Source organism: Pelodiscus sinensis, chromosome 27, assembly GCF_052426305.1.
Source record: "Pelodiscus sinensis isolate ZL-2025 chromosome 27, ASM5242630v1, whole genome shotgun sequence".
In the NCBI taxonomy this organism is placed as follows: Eukaryota; Metazoa; Chordata; order Testudines; family Trionychidae; genus Pelodiscus; species Pelodiscus sinensis.
The window spans coordinates 908,042-925,861 of record NC_143078.1 but is presented as its reverse complement, the minus strand read 5'-3'; the positions used below and the strand labels follow the sequence as shown (position 1 = coordinate 925,861).

At 46.1% G+C, this 17,820-nt stretch overlaps 1 protein-coding gene across 1 annotated transcript; it reads right to left on the bottom strand.

The window, feature by feature from the left end:
- Positions 1-220: 220 nt before the first annotated feature.
- LOC102456029 (mitochondrial glutamate carrier 1-like) lies at positions 221-17,549 on the bottom strand. Its single transcript, XM_089773717.1, has 8 exons — positions 17,543-17,549; positions 16,801-16,926; positions 16,147-16,202; positions 5,325-5,415; positions 3,694-3,807; positions 2,946-3,100; positions 2,190-2,265; positions 221-1,767 (listed from the first exon to the last, which is right to left on the bottom strand). Coding segments are annotated over exons 2-8 (654 nt in total). The 5' UTR covers positions 16,803-16,926; positions 17,543-17,549; the 3' UTR covers positions 221-1,607.
- Between the last annotated feature and the right edge of the window lie 271 nt (positions 17,550-17,820).

Genomic DNA, 17,820 nt, shown 5'->3' with positions numbered 1-17,820 from the left:
GAGGCAGGAGAGAAAAGCTGCAAAATCTACAGAACTCGCCTATGGAGTTCAACCCTACCATTCACAAGTCTCTTTTTTTAACAGAATTGGAGAAGTCAGAGGTGGAAGAGGGCTGTTGAGTACCTTCTCTCTTATGCCCAAGCCAGTTTCACTTCCTTCACTCTTTCAAGGACTGCGTGGGGACATGCAACGCTGCATCCAAAAAAATAGCTCATTCATATAGATGGATCACTGGCTTTTACTGCAAAGTGGTATGGCAAGTACTGAGTACAGATGGCTTCTACAAAGTTACCATTAATGTCATAAAAGGCTTCAAGCTTTCATTGCATCATATACATTTAAACTGCATACTGCACACCCTGGATTTGGGGAAATGGCCAAAGAAACTGACCAGTTTATTCCTCTGCAACAGTAAGAAAGAAAAAAATGGGAGTACCCCTTCCATGAGCTCACTGCCAAGGGAAAAATGTTTAGCTATAAGAAACAACGTTAAAATATTATCTTTGAAGGTTCTTTATCCAGTTTTAGCCTCTGGTGCAGCTTCTAGCAAGTTTACTGGCTGCAATGTATGTTAGTTTAAAAGAAGATCTGGTCCCAAATTCCTGAGAAATTCAAGTATGTAGGGAGATATGCTAACAAGTTCTTGCAGCACCTAGGTTTCTCCTGAACAATCACAGGTTCATAAGCATGCAAAATCTTTTGAGGAATCACTCTACCCATACTGTAAGTGATACAAAGGCCTTATACAGAGTGAATTTCATCCTGAGTGACTACAGAGGACAGCTGGTCTTCAATGCATGTATGGTCTATAATGGCTTTTGTTTTTAGCAGTCACCAAAGCAACCACCTTCTTTACAAGGAAATGCTCAAAACTGTAAACTATTATTATTAATAAGACATAGCTTTCTGTTCTCAATTAAATGTCAGGACTGAATTAATGAAACAGTGTTGGTGGAATATAGAATAAAAAAAATATCAAGTCAGACCTTTCCAGTCCAGTAGCTGGATAATCAAGTGTAGCTAATAGAGAGACTTGGCCCCCAATCTATTAAAAAATGTTGTTCATGTTCCCTTCATTAAAACAAAATTTACCTCCAACAGCATGTCCTTAACTTCCATGTAAGATTGAAGTTTTTAATCTGTCCCGTTAAATTCCATCACCTACTGAAATTTCAAATCAGCTATCCCAGTGTTTGATCATACTACCCTCTGAAAAGTACACAAAATTTGGTAAAGCATTTCACATACAGGGAGCTTAGACCTTTAGCACGGGAGACATTCCCCCATGCACTAACAGTCTGCAGCCTCTTGTACCACATTGGTTTGTGGTGTTATAAAAGTCTGATTTTTGGTGCAAAAGGTTAATAGCAAAACACCATGAAAGGGAGACATACAGCATCCCCAAGCTGGGATGCAACACTGACCAGCAGTCTAGGAAAACATTGTCCTATCTTTCACTAACTTTAGTGATTAGTAACAGCCTATTGGGAACCACAAGTTTACTAAGAATATAAATAAATCAGTTTGCATTGCTATTTTTTTCTTGGATCCTCTCTGGATGAATGGTTCTTACAGGTTCTATTCCAGCATATCCATGGTATGAGGAGTCAGGATGAAAATCTGCCATATGGGGAAAGCTTCACCAGGAACTCCCCTACTCCAATAAAGTAAATGACTTGGGCTATACCAAAGAGAGGAGCAATGACTAATGCTCTGCAGCCAGCCCCTCTCAGGAAGGCAGATGGACCCTCCTTCCACCAAATTTTCCTGAAAATAGAAGATACTATACATTATTTTTCTTACAGTGTTCTCAGACATCACTGAATGCTCATGCTACCACTGTGCACAAAGTGTTTTTTCTCTATAGACATTCAGCTTTCATTAAAAAAAAAAGGGAAACTTGTGGAAGAAGCAAGTTTGTCTAATTCAGAACTAATGCTTCACAACCTTTTCAATACTAAAAACATATTTTAATTATGGGAACTCTTAGATCACTGACAAGTCAGACTTGGAGCCCCATGCCACTGCACTGAAATCAGTGGAAGTTAGGGGCCTGAATGCCTTTGTTCTAGGTGAAAGTATATTGACATGTACATCAAGGCAGTCAGCTAACAATGGCTCCCACCTGTATAGTTTACCCAAGTCATGTATCCCCCTAATTAGTCCATCTCTCATTCTTCATTTGTTACCTGGCACAGTCAACTAGTCCGCTGTAGCTGTTCTCATTTGTTCCTTTGGTTAGTGATTGGAGCCGTGTCTTTATTACTGGGAAATCAAAATTTTCCATGGTAAAGCATAATATTGGCTTGGACAGATTTATACAAGCAGGGGGAGGAAAGGACCGCTGAATGCTGTTTGAAGATACACATCTTGTCAGTTATCTAGACTAAGGCTTTTCTTGCTTTATTTTAGTAGACAGCAGAGGCCACAATGATCTCCTGTGCCCCATTCCCAGAAAAATGAAGGCAAGTGTGTTTAATTCAGTCTGAATACCCTTCTAGTCTAAAAAAAAAAAAATGTCATGTGTTTCCACTGATCTGGCTGAAGACTCAACAGTTATCCTGCCCAATGTTCTACGTAATTTGTATTATACAAGAACATATGGACTGCAACACTGATCAGAACAGTGGTCTGTCCAGTTTTGCCTCCTGCAACAGACAAGACTTGGTGCTTCAAAAAAGACTATAATATACCTACCAATATACTCCTCCTCCTTTCTAAATCAATAGGAAGTTAAATCAATAGGAAGTTTCATTCATGTCTATAAATATATTGAGTTTTCTTGGAGCCATCAGCTTTCTTTGTTGGGACATTCTATCAGCATTCAAGGACTGTTTTTAAGAGCCCATTGATACTGCTGCCCTCCTCAAACACACATAGGAGAGGACTGGTACTCTTCAAGTGATGGTCTGTATTTCAAACATGTTAAAAAAAAAGCTGCTTACCATCGAATGGATTGACAGACACTGCTGCCACAGAGCCAGCCACACAACCAGCAAGAAATGAGTGATAAAATGGGGCTCTCTTCTCCAGAGACGCCTGTCCTCTTCTGTTCAGATGTGCAAATAATGGAAAGTAGATGATGGAGAAGGGAATGTCCCTGAGAAAAGAAGACACTTCTATAATTCTTCTTGATCAGCAGTCCTCACCAATAAAAGGAGAAAAAGAGAGTGTACAATTACCACCTCAGTAAGGTGGCTCCAAGACCCCTGTAGAGTCCTTTAATGCCTTGAGTATGCAGAATTGCAGCTGCTATATGTGTAGCAGATATTCTCTTTGCAAGTGCAGCAGATCCAATGTTAGGTGCTCTAGTCAGGGCAGCCAGAACTTGAATAGTGGACTCCACTCATAAGCTGTTGAGATGCTGAAATGAAGCAGGAAATGTCAAGCTTACTTATTTCCTGGTACTTCTGAAGTTTCAGATCTTGTTCTTCATCCTCAGTATTGATGAGGCTGGCGCTATCTGGCCATGGCCACCACCCAAAGCACCTTACAAAAACTGGCCTGCACTCAAGAAATCTCCTACTAAAGCTGATACTTCTCTCAGATCTTTGGCATGAAAGCTGAAACAATGTTACTTCAGAGATCTACGTGTACATGAAAATATGGCTCTTTAGCAGAGACACATTAATGCCCAGAAATAGACAGTGGGTGCCAAACACATTGTAAATGAGGAAGATTAGTGCTAATTACCTACTCTCCCTGCATCCTGTAGTTGGATTTTCAGCATCTCCATCGGAGTGGTGATAATGACCTGGCATGTTCCAGCACCACAGCCCGCCACCATCTCTCTGGATATGGTCAGGCCTGTTCTGAAATAGGGATGAAAAAGATTACAGTACAGCAATTGGTATTTAGACCATAAATTGTACAAGAGCAACCAAATACCTCACTATGTCACTCAGTAACCTTATTGCAATGCACTGAGGCAGACTCTGAAAAATAATATCTTCTTCCAATCAACCAGTTCATTACCTGACACTACAACGAACACTGTGCTGCATCATCTACTTACATACACCTTTGGCAGCATAAGGTACTGTATATAACTAGCAGGCTTGTTAAACAGCTGAGTAACTTTCAGTTCTATTCAAAGCAAAAGGGAAAAGTTCAGATTAATAAATCTGGCAGAAAAAGCCATGTCTACCTTATGAGAAGTTTTTCTTTTTTCCCCTCTACCATACATGATTTATGCTCTTAGCTGCTGTGTAATGATGGCCAAACATTACAAGTGTATTTGTAACCTAACAAGCTATTTAATATTACATTATCACGAACGCATTAGTTTAGTTTTTTGAACTCACTAACTTTGTGCCCTTCTGCATACATGTTTTTCCACTAAGTTCCAGGGATGCTGGCCTCTATTTACTTCAACAAGACTACCTGTGTAAGTGAAGGATGCTGGATTGGGCCCTTAAAAGTTAAGGTATATATTTAGGAATGAATATAATTATTATCACTGTAGAATCTGATAGGGACGTTAAATGCAATTAATTTACTAATCAAGCAGTCAATAGTTTTTTTTATTGAATACTCCATTAGTCGATAAGGGTAGGCAGTTATAGCGCTCAGTCTGGCTCGTGCCGGTTCATAGCATTTTTCAGCACAGGGAAGCCAGCGCACAGAGACACTGGGTCAGCCCATGCACCGCAGGTCTCTCAATCACTAAGCATAATACCCACCCTCCTCCTCAGCTGCCGCTCTGCATTTTACAGCACAGGGAAGCGTCAGTCCCTGCTCCGCAGGTTTCTTATCACTCAGCATACAACCTTCTCCCCTCCTAGCTACTGCTCCACACTGAAGCCCGCGCGTGAAGATGTTAGGTCAGGCTCTGCTTTGTGGGTATCTTAATAAGAGACTTCCCTGTGCTGTAAAATGCAAGGTGGCAGCTGGAAGGAGAGAGGGTTGTATGCTGAGTGATAAGAGACCCATGGATCTGGACTGACCCAGCTTCTCCGCACGCCGGCTTCCCTGTGCTGTACAATGCAGAGCGGCAGTTGGGGCAGATGCAACTGGTCAACAGTGCTAACAGATAAACTCCTGCTTATCAGTTAGTTGAAAAGTTGCTAACATCCCTAGTACCTCAATAAGCATCTAATGCAAACCAAGACACTCCCTCTTTAGACTGCTTGTCTATGAGTCCTACAAATAATTCACATGGCTTTGACAGAGCTACAGTTTTATTTAATCAAAGTTAAACCTTATATTCAGAATGTGTATTCCACAGAAAGACTCATAGGGCCAGTCAGAGTATGTACATCAAATGCTAACATATACAAAAAGTATCAATTCTAGATATTTTGACTATCTACAGAGGAACGTACCCATCCCTGGCCAAGGAATGCCTGAAATAGTCATTTGCAGCAAGCTTGATTGCCTTCTCAGGTGTTACTAGTGTCAGATTTACTGCAGCACCTAAAAATCAATACAATTGTAATTAATTGAAATGAAGAGATTTTCTTCTACTTAATGTTTAGAGAAGTAACTTATAGGCTACGTCTACATAACATGCTTCTTGCGCAAGAAGCCTTTTGTGCAAGAGTTTTTGCGCAAAAACGTCTTGTGCAAGAGCACATCCACACCTCAAAGTACATCACAAAAGCGATGTGCTTTTGAGCACGAGAGCGTCCACACTTCATGGACACTCTTGCGCAAGAAAGCTTTGATTGCCATTCACAGAATAGCCTTCAGAGCAACTGTGCTTTTTCCCATAGGGATTTCTTGTGCAAGAAACTGCTCTGGAGAGCCCGCACTTGCCTTTTTGCACAAAAAGGAGTTATGACTCGTAAAAGGAGGTTTACCTATGCCGGAAAAAGCCCTCTCCTTTGCCGTTTTACTGTTGATTTACTTGCGCAAAAGCACATTTGAGGTGTGGACGCTCCATGTGTTTTTGTGAAAAACAGCTGGTTTTGCGCAAAAACCTTGCAGTATAGACGTAGCCATAGTGTGTGCTTATCTTATACTAACAAAATAATGCTTTTGCCAGGGTAAAGTTTCATGGGCAACCGTGTTAGTCTGATTCAGTAAAAACAACGAGGAGTCATGTGACACCTTAAAGATTAACAAATGTATTTGGACATAAGCTTTCATGGGCTGCAGCAGCCATATCTGCAGATGCAAAATAAACAACTTGCCTGGTGGCCTGCCAGCAGCTTACCCTGACAAGTTGTGTGCGGTCCAAAGGCCACACAAGTTGCCCAGCACTGCTTAAAAGACACTTGCAGATTATAATAAGTCTGTCACCTTTTGGGAACCATATACTGTAACTTATTTCTTTATATATGTTTGCTTGCTTTCACCTTGTAATAACTCATTTCTTTTTCCTCGTTAATACCTCTTTAGTTATTTATTTATGGAATTGGCTACAAGCACTATCTTTGGTGAGAGATCTGAGATACAGATTTACCTGGGGTAAATGACTAGTCTCTTGGAACTGGAAACATTTTGTGATTTTTGGATTGTAGGGAATCACAATCACTAAGTCCAGCTTGCTTGGGTGGCAAGCTAGAGTGGAGTGCCCAGTGGGGCTGTTTGTGACTGTTTCAGTGCTTTAGGAGTTCACACTGGGTGGTGAAATCTTAACTATAGAACACACAAACATTTTGGGGTGTATGCCCTGAGGTTGGTACACTCAGCTGTGAACAACTGCAGACACAGTGACATAGGTGTAATCTTGGTAGGACTCTCATGCCACACATCAGTTGTATTTATAGATCATAACTCAATGCTATGAAAAGTTTAAATTCAATAGTGAGAGTTTAAGGGTTGAAGATTAGTCACTATGAGTCAGTCTGGGTATGTCTAAACTACAGGGCTCCGTCGACGGAGCCATGTAGATTTGTTGTTTTGGCAAAGGCAAATGAAGCCGCGATTTAAATGATCGTGGTTTCATTTACATTTACATGGCTATTGCGCTGAACCGACAAACGGCTGATCAGCTGTTTGTCCGCTCAGCGCGCTAGTCTGGACGCTCCCCTGCCGACATCAAAGCCCTTTGTCAGCAGCCCCGGTAAACCTCATCCCACGAGGAATAACGGGGCTGCCGACAAAGGGCTTTGATGTCGGCAGGGGAGCGTCCAGACTAGTGCGCTGAGCCGACAAACAGCTGATCAGCTGTTTGTCGGCTCAGCACGGCAGCCATGTAAATGTAAATGAAGCGGCGATCATTTAAATCGCCGCTTCATTTGCCTTTGCCTATGTGTCTAATCTATATGCCTCTGACGACAGAGGCATGTAGTCTTAGACACAGCCTCTCAGTCCTATGAGGGATTTGACACAAAAGACTTCAAAAAGTTATGTAAAGATAGGGGTACATTCCATTAAAAAAAATCCACAAGATCAGGAACTGGTAAGTTTTGAGTATCCTCCTGCCATTGCCATGAAACTGGCCTAGTTGCAGCTCATGTCAGCCATGAAGAATATAAGCTGGAGAGAATAATGGTGAGATGTGGATCAGGGAGACTGAGGCATCTTAAGCAGCAATCCAAGCCAGCAAAGAGAGATATCAGCAAAGATCTATGGAACATACGGCAGCAGGCAAAGCTGATGCTGAAAGGGAGAACAAAATGCACTAACGATGCATAGAACTGTGAGAAGTAGAGGAGAGAGCTCAGACGATGCAGTTCAAAGTACTGGAGAATCTCAGTCAGTGAACTGGGGGAGAACCTCTCCAATTATCAAGGTTCAGGACTTCATGGAAGAATTCCTGTCTACCTTTCAGAGGCCACATAGGACACACTAGATTCCAGAGGATAAGTGGATGCCCTTTCCTCTTGATCAGATTAACTAGGAAGGCGAGACAAGTTTTTAATATATGCAGAAATGGAAGAGGGTGGTGATAAGGTGTACACAATATTTAAAGAAATGTAAAGGTTTCAGATTCCCCTTGAGTCCTCTCCATTGAAGTATAAATGTCTTAATGCTGAGAGTATCACTACTGAATCATTGTATACAATGAGTAATTTTATGAGAAAGTGGGTAATGGGATTAAGGATGTTAAATTGCAGTTACTTGATTAGTTGAATAGTCGATGGAATTTCCATCAACTGCTCAACTAGCTGATAGGCACTTCTGTATTCCTCCTTTGAAATGTACAAGAGTCCCCATGCTTGTACATGTGCTTTTCAGAAGTGAGGAGTCTGTGCTGACATGGCCACCCTGCAATCAGACACCAGGGCAGAAAACCTCAGCTTGGGCAAAGGGCTAATAACGGCAGGAGAAAGACAGAGCTATAGCATATTTCCAACAGTAGGTGTAAGGGACACCTCTGTGCCAATTAGGGCTATTAATTGTCAGGCAGCTCCTGTTCTACCCAAACACAGAAAGGTCCAACTCACAGAAATGTAGTTTACTTTGGACCAAAACTGGTAGAGGGCTTCTACATACAAGTGATAATGCAACTGTTTATTCAAAATAGTACTGCTTTGGCAGCTTGGGGAAGATTTAGCCCTAGGTGATGTATTTTATGCATTTTTTCAGTGCTTTTCTTTGCCTTTGGCTAAAGCAAGTCTATACTTGCTTCAGGTATGAGCTTGTTTGCACCATATAATTCAACAAAAGAATTATTATTATTATAAGAGACTGATCTAAGACACATTTTTCTCTGTATTTTTATGATGTTATGCCTAATTATAATATATATATTTTAATGTTATCTACTCTGGCTAGAGACATACAGATAAACTACATATGACACAACACTAGTTATTTTCTTACTATAGCTGAGTACAATGATGATATATGTAAACTACACATGTAACAGTAGTAATGAGTCTTGGGGAAGGGCTGTGAGTGTCTGCTATAAATAGACCATACAAATAAATAATTACAAGCAAGTACTCTTGTGGGTTCCTTTGCCTGTAACTATGAGCTATTGAACATCTTATGCAACCCCCTCTGAGATCTGTTTACTCACAGAAATAGTTACTGTAATTCGCAGATAGTTGAGACATTTCTGCTCCCCCTCACAATCTGCCTGATCTGTTCACTACTCTGTTACTGTGACTATGCTTATCACCATCACAGCTGCATGCACTGGAGCACCCAAAGTCTTCCCTGCAGTATTTGCCTCTCTGTGTTGTGCACATATTCTGACAGCTGTGTGGCTGAAGCAGGACCCTGATGTTGAGAATAAGATGCCATGTGCTATCGCTGGACCATAGGGTTGCCAGGTGTCCAGTTTTGAACTGGACAGTCCAGTATTTGAGCTTTCTGTTCAGGAAACAAATTGAGAAAATAGAAATGAGAAATCAGAAATGTCCGGTATTTTCTAAATAAGATGTAATGTAGATTGTGATGTAATGTCAAGTGTGTCCGGTATTTTTGTTGAACCCTACTGGCCCATCTGCGGTTGGCAGGGATACGTGAAGATACTGAACTGTGCTATGATTTTCTCTATGAGAAAGAAAATGTCCACGTTTCAGGTGCTGGCTGAAGGAGGCCCATGTTGGTGGCAGTTTCTCACTTGTTTAGTGGACCGTAGTAAATAATGCTCAGTGCACATTAGCTAGAGCTGCTTGCTTCTTATGACACAGTACAGTAAAGATACCACTGAGCCCCAGGCTGCTGACTCTGAAAAAGCTGCAATTCAAATGTTTCTAGCCTTAGAGAGTAAGCACTACTCAATTTAGCCATAGCCTGGTTCTTTGTTAACTCTGGTTAGATCGGGTCTGTCCATGCCATGAAATCAAAGTACTGGTACTAATTTATAAAGCTGTCAACTACGGATGTAAAATCCTGTTTAAATCAGCTGTTATGTTCAACTGCTTGAATGGAGGGAGGCATGCCTCCCTCCCCCCACAATGGGCAGGGGCTTTTGGCCAGGCTGGTGTGCTGTCACCCACAGTGCACTGCTCCAGCCAGGCCCATTAGATTTGAACCAGAAAGCACCCATCTTTAAGGCAAGCACTGTACCCACAAGGGCTATACAGTGATCCTAGATTTTGCAGTCATCTGACCTGTAGTTAATTATAGTGGAACAGTTTCAAGAGGCAAAAAGCTCAAGTCCCTTCAGGAAGAGGGACTGAGATTTAAACCAAGCTTTCCAGCACCCCAGGTATGGCCCAAACCACCAGGCTACGTAACACTTTTATTAGAGAGTTTAATTAAGTATGAAATGATCAAATTAAAAGTGAACACACTTCAAGAGTTGGGGTGCTTGTTACCCTTCACAGCATTGAACTTAGTAGCTCCAGCCCCGTAACCAAGGGCCAGAATTACTAGGCTCTGCAGGCAAAGCTGTGAATTAGGGCTGTTCTAGCCCAATTAATAGTTAATTAAAGTGGACCCATTTTAAGAGTAAAGCCATCTACTGCTCAAATCCTTTCTTCTCATCAAGCACAGGGAAGGAGGCAAGCAGCCTGACCAACAGGTTACTCAGCAGGCCTGAATAAAAACAGCAGGCCTGAAATCAAGTGAGCAAGACTTTGGCTCAGTGAAACTGCTGGCAGGAAAGAAGCTTGGCTAAAGAGAAATAGTATAAGCCAGGTCAACCATAAAGAACGTGAAAAGGTACCAGGCACAACTATCAAACACAAGCTGCAAGCACATTCCAGAGGGATTGTAACAGAACCTCGTTGAGAAACATCTTGGTACCAACCATCTCCCCACAAATCAAGCACATACTGACCTAGGTTGAAGTTGACAGTGCAGTGAATAGTAAGTAAACCGCATTTTGTGAGGTAAGGGGTGATAACTAGGTAACAGAGAGTGGCAACCTGATACACAGTGATGTGTAACTTGTTTGTACCTGTGTATAAAAGTGCATCCCAACGGGTGATTGCTGACTGACTTGAGGGGAGGGGAGTGCATGCTGGAAATCCAGGACACTTAATGGGTGGTTGGTACATTGCCATGGTTTAAATAAAGTGGCGCAGCGGCAAGTCTGTCTGCTTACAACTACTATTGTATGACATTTGACAATAAGCCTGCTCTGGTGATTTTGATCCTTCTCTGATTTGTGGACTCTGGGGGCTCTCTCAGAAGTCTGTTGTGTTAACTAATTGTGCATGGTTAACATGCTAGACGGGAACAAATGCACGCATGCACACATCTGAAAGTTTATCATCATTGACCAAGTACAGGACCTGTCAGGAACTCATCGGGCGAGCCCCAAAACCTAACTGATGAGCAACACTGCTGTGACCTAATTAAGAGTTAATTAAAGTAGAGCAACTTCAAGAGGCTGAGGAAGGACTGGAAGCAGGCTCTTGCACTTTTGAGGTCAGCAGCCGATAGAGCAATTCTGAGCTTTTTACTGGCCCACTTCACAGTTAATGCCGTCTGCCTGTCCTCCATACTCCAGCTGGGGCCTGCACACCACCCGCTCTCCCGAACCCAAGCTCTGACCATGGCTTAGGAAGTCTGGCATGTGCCGTCTGCCGGGGAAGGGGGAGCTGGCTCCCACAGGGCCCTGGGCTTATCTCCCCCTTCCCTATACTCACCTGCTATCTATGCCCCTTACAGAAGACGCCCGGCCTACCCACCACACTACAGTGGGTTTCTTGTGCTTTGCTTTACTTAGTTCTAACAGTTAAAGTGGAACAACTTCAGGTCAGAGCAACCCCACAAGCCTATCCTTTGATTCAGCAATTAAAGGTTTCTCTTGGGAGATGACAAATCCCTTTCTAAATGCTTTCAAGCAGATGAGCTAAGTGAACCAGCATCTCCCATATCCCAGCAGAGGCGTAGTGAAGAGGGTGTGTGGGGGGGTGCCGGGCCGGGGTGAGAGTGAGCGCACGCTGCGCAGGCTCACCTGGCATGGGCAGCGAGTTATATGGCCGTCTCTGCCGTGCATAGCGTTCAGTAAGCTCCCCCTTGCCCGCGCACACAACACGGCAGGGCCGGTCCGGGGCCAGGAGGGACGGCCATATAACTTGCCGCCCATGCCAGTGTTCAGTCAGCTCCCCCTTGCCTGCACACACTGCGCAGCGTTTCCAGGTGACCGGGGAGACGCCCGGGCATGACATGACGTCACGGCCCGGGACTTTATAAGTGTGCGGTGCCATGTGGTGTCAGCCTAGCTTCCGGTTTGGAGTCCGGGCACTTTTGGGGCCCGAGCACAGACTCTGGCCCTGCAAGTGGAAGGCAAAAGGTATGGCAGGGCAGGGGGAAAACTAGGGGAAAGGGGTGTGAGAGGAAGGGGCTTGTGTGGAGGGGGAAGGGGAGAGGAGGAGCTTGTATGGAGCGGGAGGGGAGAGGGAAGATACAAATGCCAGGGGGCCGACTGCAGACAATGAGGAAAAGGGTAGGAGGGGAGGTGTCAGCGGGAGGGGGGACAGGGTGATGCTGGGAGGGGAGAGGAGAGGGGAAGGGCATTAGGGTCTGGGGGAGGTGCTGGGAGAAGGCTTGAAAGGAAGGGTGGGCATGAGAAAGGTGGGGATGGAGCAAGTCATGTGTGAGGGCACAGGGGAATGAGGGGAACGGGGACAGAGAGTGGTGAGGGGGTGGGCACCAGGGGAAAAAGAGGGCAGGGGCGGGGGCAGGGGCGGGAAGGGGGAGGCACCAGGAGGGTGCAGGGCTAAGGGAAGGTGCAGGTGCCAGAAGATTCTGGGGGTGAAGCAGAAGGTCAGACCCCTGCAGGGGAGGGACCAGCACCAGAGGAGAGAGGCAGGGCAGGGGTGTAGAGGAAGGTGTTAGAAGAGGGGCTGAGGAGGGGTAGCTCACATGATCAGAGTGGGGCTACTAGAGGAATGGGCACAAGAGGGAGAGAAGGGCTGGTGGAGGGGGTCAGGTCACAGGAGGGCTGAGGGCAGTGAGAAGGGCAGGAATCAGGACAGCAGAGGAGGATGAGGAGTTGGGGGGCACCAGGGAGAGCTGATGGAGCAAGGAGAGGAGACATGGCAGCAGAGAGAAAAGGTAGAGGTTTAAAAATATTTATTAATAACTTGGTATGCTGCCCACGGCCAGTTTGTTTGCGCTCTGCGGTGCAGTTTGGGTTTATGTGGGGATCAACACGTGGCTGGCGAGTGGGAGCCAAAACAAAAGTAGTCAGTGTAATGATCTTCTGTTGAGATGCGTTTTAGTAGTTAAATTCTTGGACTGACATTGCTCATGAAAAGTGCTGTCACATGGGTAGAAATGGGGTAACTATTGCATTTTATTAATATCAGCAGAGCTGACTTAAATGGGGCCTGTGTGTTGTGTAGTCTTGCCTTAATCTTTGTATTCATGCCTGTCAGTGTGAGAGAAGCTATTTGTATGTATTTGCTTGCATATGCAACCACACTTAAGTTGAGGCCCTCCGCATATTCTGGAAGTATCAGTGTGGCCCCCCGGGCTTCCAAAGTTGAGTTGCCCTAGCTCATCCCTGACAGGTGTCTGTCTAACCTGGTCTTAAATATCTCCAGTGATGGAGATTCCACAATCTCACTAGGCAATTTATTCCACTGTTTAACCACCCTGACAAGCAGGAAGTTTTTCCCAATGTCCAGCCTAAACCTCCCTTGCTGCAATTTAAGCCCATTGCTTCTCATCCTAACCTCAGAGGCCAAGTAGAACAATTTTTCTTCCTCTTCCTTATGATACCCTTTTAGATACCTGAAAGTTGCTCTCATGTCCCTTTTCAGTCTTCTCTTTTCCAAGGTAAACAAGCCCAATTCCTTCAGCCTTGCCTCATAGCTCATGTTCTCTAGACCTTTCATGATTTGTGTTCATCTTCTCTGGACTTTCTCGTTTCCTGAAATGTGAAGCCCAGAACTGGACATGATACTCCAGCTGGGGCCTAATGTAGATGGCTCATTCCCTGCCTAGGGGACGTGAGACTGGGCGGGTTAATTTCCAGTCCTCCTGTTTATTCTTTTCCTAAGCCAGGAGGGCACAGTAGTTTCGATGGCGGCTCTGCAGGAAGGCTGCCCGCACTGCCCTCTGCCTGAAACCTTGTGCAGGTGTCCAGCCCACCCTAGAGGTGGCTGCATTTCAGCGTGCCTGAAGCAACACAGCACCAGCAATGGACAGGAGAATGGCTCCCGGGCAAGGCTTACTCATGACTGCTTCAGTCCCATTGGCTGGGCCTCAGCCTCTTTCCTTCTACTCCCCTGGTTTGCAATGGGGCTGTAGACTCTGGGGGAGAGGGGTGGAGGCAGGCAGAGGTGTCTCCCTGCGGCAGATGTAGACATGTCTCTGTGTTAATCATTCTCTCATTGAAGTTTTTAGCTTTGTAGTGAGTGCTTTTACATGGAAACTTTGTATTACATCTTGGTAGAATAGTCCCTAGGACAGTGGTGCAGAACCTTTTGGGGCTGCCGGGCGCCCGAGGGCGGGGCTACTCACACGCTGGGCACCTGGGGGCAGGGCCACGCATGCGCCTGGGAGTGAGGCCACCCATATGCTGCGTGTTTGGAGCTGGCACCACCCATGCACTGCACTCCCGGGGCTGGTGCCACAACTGTGCTGCACGCCCGGGGTGGGGCCGCCCATACACCGCGCGCCCAGGCCGGAACAGCCCATGTCCTGCGCACCCGGGGGCAGGGCCGCCACCGCCCATGCGCTACGTGCCCAGAGCCGGCGCCTGTGCTATGCACCCTGGAGCTGGCAGCGCCCATGTGCCGCACGCCCGGTGGCAGGGCCGCCCATGTGCTGCACGCCCGGGGCCGGCGCTGCCCATGTGCTGCAAGCCCAGGGCCGGCGCTGCCAATGCACCCAGGGGCTGGCTCCGCCCATGCGCCACGCACCTGGGGGTGGGGCCGGCCCCAATCACTTGGCAGGCGCACAGAAATGGCCTGGTGGGCACCATGGCGCCCGTGGGCACCGCGTTCGGGACCACTCCTCTAGGACAAGTGAGGCAGAGATTGTCCCTGTGGGGTGAATGAGGTGGGAATGGCTAAGGCAGAAGGTGAGCACCTCTGGGCAGTTGCAGAGGTTGGAGAGGGGATGGAAGCCAGATCCAAGATCAATGAGCCCTGGGAAGTGGGCCCATTGAAAGGAGGCTGGACCTGTGGATGCCGTGGGGGTCAGCAGCAAGGGCCTGCTTTGGGAAGCCCCCTCTTTGGAGGTGAATGTGGCAGCATTGAGACACCACCCAGAAGCCGGCGCCCCAGACACTAACTGCAGATTCATGGGATGGCTCTCACAGATCTTCCACATGCATAAGATGATAGATCTGCAGGAGGGGGGCCTTGGCATAGCGAGGGGGCCGGAGGGGTCAGTTGCCCCTGGGCACCATGCTAGGGAGGCTCCAATTTAATCCCATTCTGCTCCCCCCGTTATTCCTTCAGTTCACGTGCTCCTACTCCGCCTGCCACCAGCAGCTGGAGTCTCCTCCCTGCCTCGAACCCGACCCTCCTCCATCTGCACTGGAGGGTTAGTGCATGCGGGAGCCCGGCCCCAAACTGTAGGGGTGGGGGGAGATGCAGTACAAGTTCCCCTCAGCTGTGCACCAGGTTCAGGGCCGTGCCACATGGTGGCGGGGGATGGGGAGCGCAAATTTTTCCTTTTCCCCGGGCGCATAACACCCTCGCTACGCCTCTGTATCCCAGAGGAGGACCCTAGTGAGTGGGGTAAGGGACAGACAGAGATTCCTGCCTCCAGCCCCCATGGGTTTTTGCCTGATGTTGGGCAGTCTCACAAAACAGGATTAGGCACCTGACTCCAGGAGAAAGGTTACTGGTTTTGGACCCCAAGCAGAGATAGGAACCAAACTCTGAAACCCTTTATCCTTTCAGCAGCATCTCCCAGTGGTTAAATTAGACTGCTCTCCAGCTAGAGTGCTGGCTTTTGTGGATCCTATTCTTAGGTGCCCATCCCTCCCCAATCACTGAAGAGGGACCCTAAGCACCTAACAGAGGCTTTGGGGAGTCAATTGTTCTTCCAATAAGTGAGGGAGAGTATTCCGCTAAGACAGAGAGGAGATGAGACTGGGTCTGGACCCACATGACTGGCAAATGGCACTGTGACTGTAAGAAAGCTGGGTGTGGGCGTGACTAGCCCTGAGATCAAAGAAGAGGGATTGTTCAGTTCACAGCACAGACACATTGTTTAGATCCCAAGAGCTGAGCTGAGAGTAGGCATGCTTTGTGAATGCCCAAGCACTGAGATAAGTGTGGAGAGTGCAGAACAGATACCATTAGTGCAGCCCACAGCTTCACTCCCAAAACCAGTAGGGAAGTGAGAATGAGCTACAACTAGCTACAAAACAGAAAACAGTCTTACCTCTGTACATCCCAAAATAGCCCTCTGAGCGTAGTGTCTTAACTAGACAATCCAGCCTGATGAAAACAAAACACGGTAATTTGAACTCATCTGTTAGACATTTAAACATTTCCTATACACTCCTGGAAAGTATCCATATATTTAGTGCTTCCAGTTATTAATATTAAAAGTGAAAATTGCAAAGGACAAATTAAATTATTATTAGAGCACACTGTATCCTTGCGAAAGAGTTTACAGCCAGGCGCCTGTCATTTGGGCACCGAAAATGCCTATTTCATGAGACACTGAATTGGTTGACACCAGGGCTTTGGCAGCAAAACAAAATGAGAGAGACAGAAGAAAAAGATTCAAAAGCCTGAAGGCTCATACTGAACTACTTCAGTGCAACCAGGATTCATGCAAAAGCACCTGCAGTTGGTAAATGCAAGAGACTACAGGAAAGCAACATGAAGTCAAATGAATACCCAGCATGACAGTACCCTACTGGTCTGTCCCTGTTTACTTAACTAAATTATGGATTTCAAATGAGGCTAAATATTAGCAAAACTGCAAACATTTTTGAAAGGGCTTACATTGCACAGACTTCTTGTAGTGTTTCTGCCACACACATGCAAACTCTGCTATCTTCAGAATTCATTTCCCAAGTTCACTTACATGCTTTTGTATGCTTGCTGTCCACTCCTCTGGTTCTGTAATCTGGTTTTAGTCAGATCAATTGGAAAAACACAGGTAACACCAATGATCCCTGCAACTCCCCCATTGATGAGTTTAGCAGGCAAACTGAACAAGAGAAAGTGCATATAAAATACAGCAAATAAAACAAGAATCTTTTAATTTCCCAAGACTCACCTGTCCTATGTAAAACCAACAGGACCCATTAATACTCTTTTCATGCTGAATTGGAAAAGCTCAGTATCTACTTAGAATTATTAACAAACACAGACTCCCTTTCAGCATTAACTAGTGTTTGGAAAGGTGCTAGCTTTTCAGTGCATATGCAGCCTTTGTTCAGTCATCACTACTCTCACAAGGCTTCTGCTCTGATGTTCTATTTCTCTGCAGATAGATTATATAACCCTTTAGGGAAAAAAAGCAGCTCTGAACATCTGAAATTTCAGGCAAAGATGAATTATCTGAATAGGTGCAGGAAAATTATCAATTTTAAATAGTACTATGATCATCATTTTACAAATTATATTCACAACATCCCCTAGCATACTGCACACAACTGTAATTACAAATGAAAATTTGTGAAAATACTCAGATCTAGGTGCATTTGAGCAATTTAAACTCTGCTCGCTGGCTTCCGTACTGATCTCCAAACGCTAGCAACGCCCCCACTAACTGCGCTGCTCCTGCACCACGCCCGGTAGCTCCCCGGCACCACCCGACCCACCGACTCTGTCTCTGGAACTGCCCAAGGGAACGCGTCTGGGTCACTCCGAAGGGTCCGTTCCGCAGAGCGGCCGCTGGGCCCCGCGCTCCTCCCCGCCGCCCAGCAGCGCCCCGGGAGCGGGCCCCCGCCCGGCACGTGCAGCTGGCGTGAAAAGGGGGCGTGGCAACCCGTGGGATTCGGTCACGCGCCCAACAATCTCAGCTCCCCGACTACTGCTAGCCCCACCCTTCCCGCCGTGGATACTGTGCGCATGCGCAGCGTCCGCTGCCTAGCGCTGG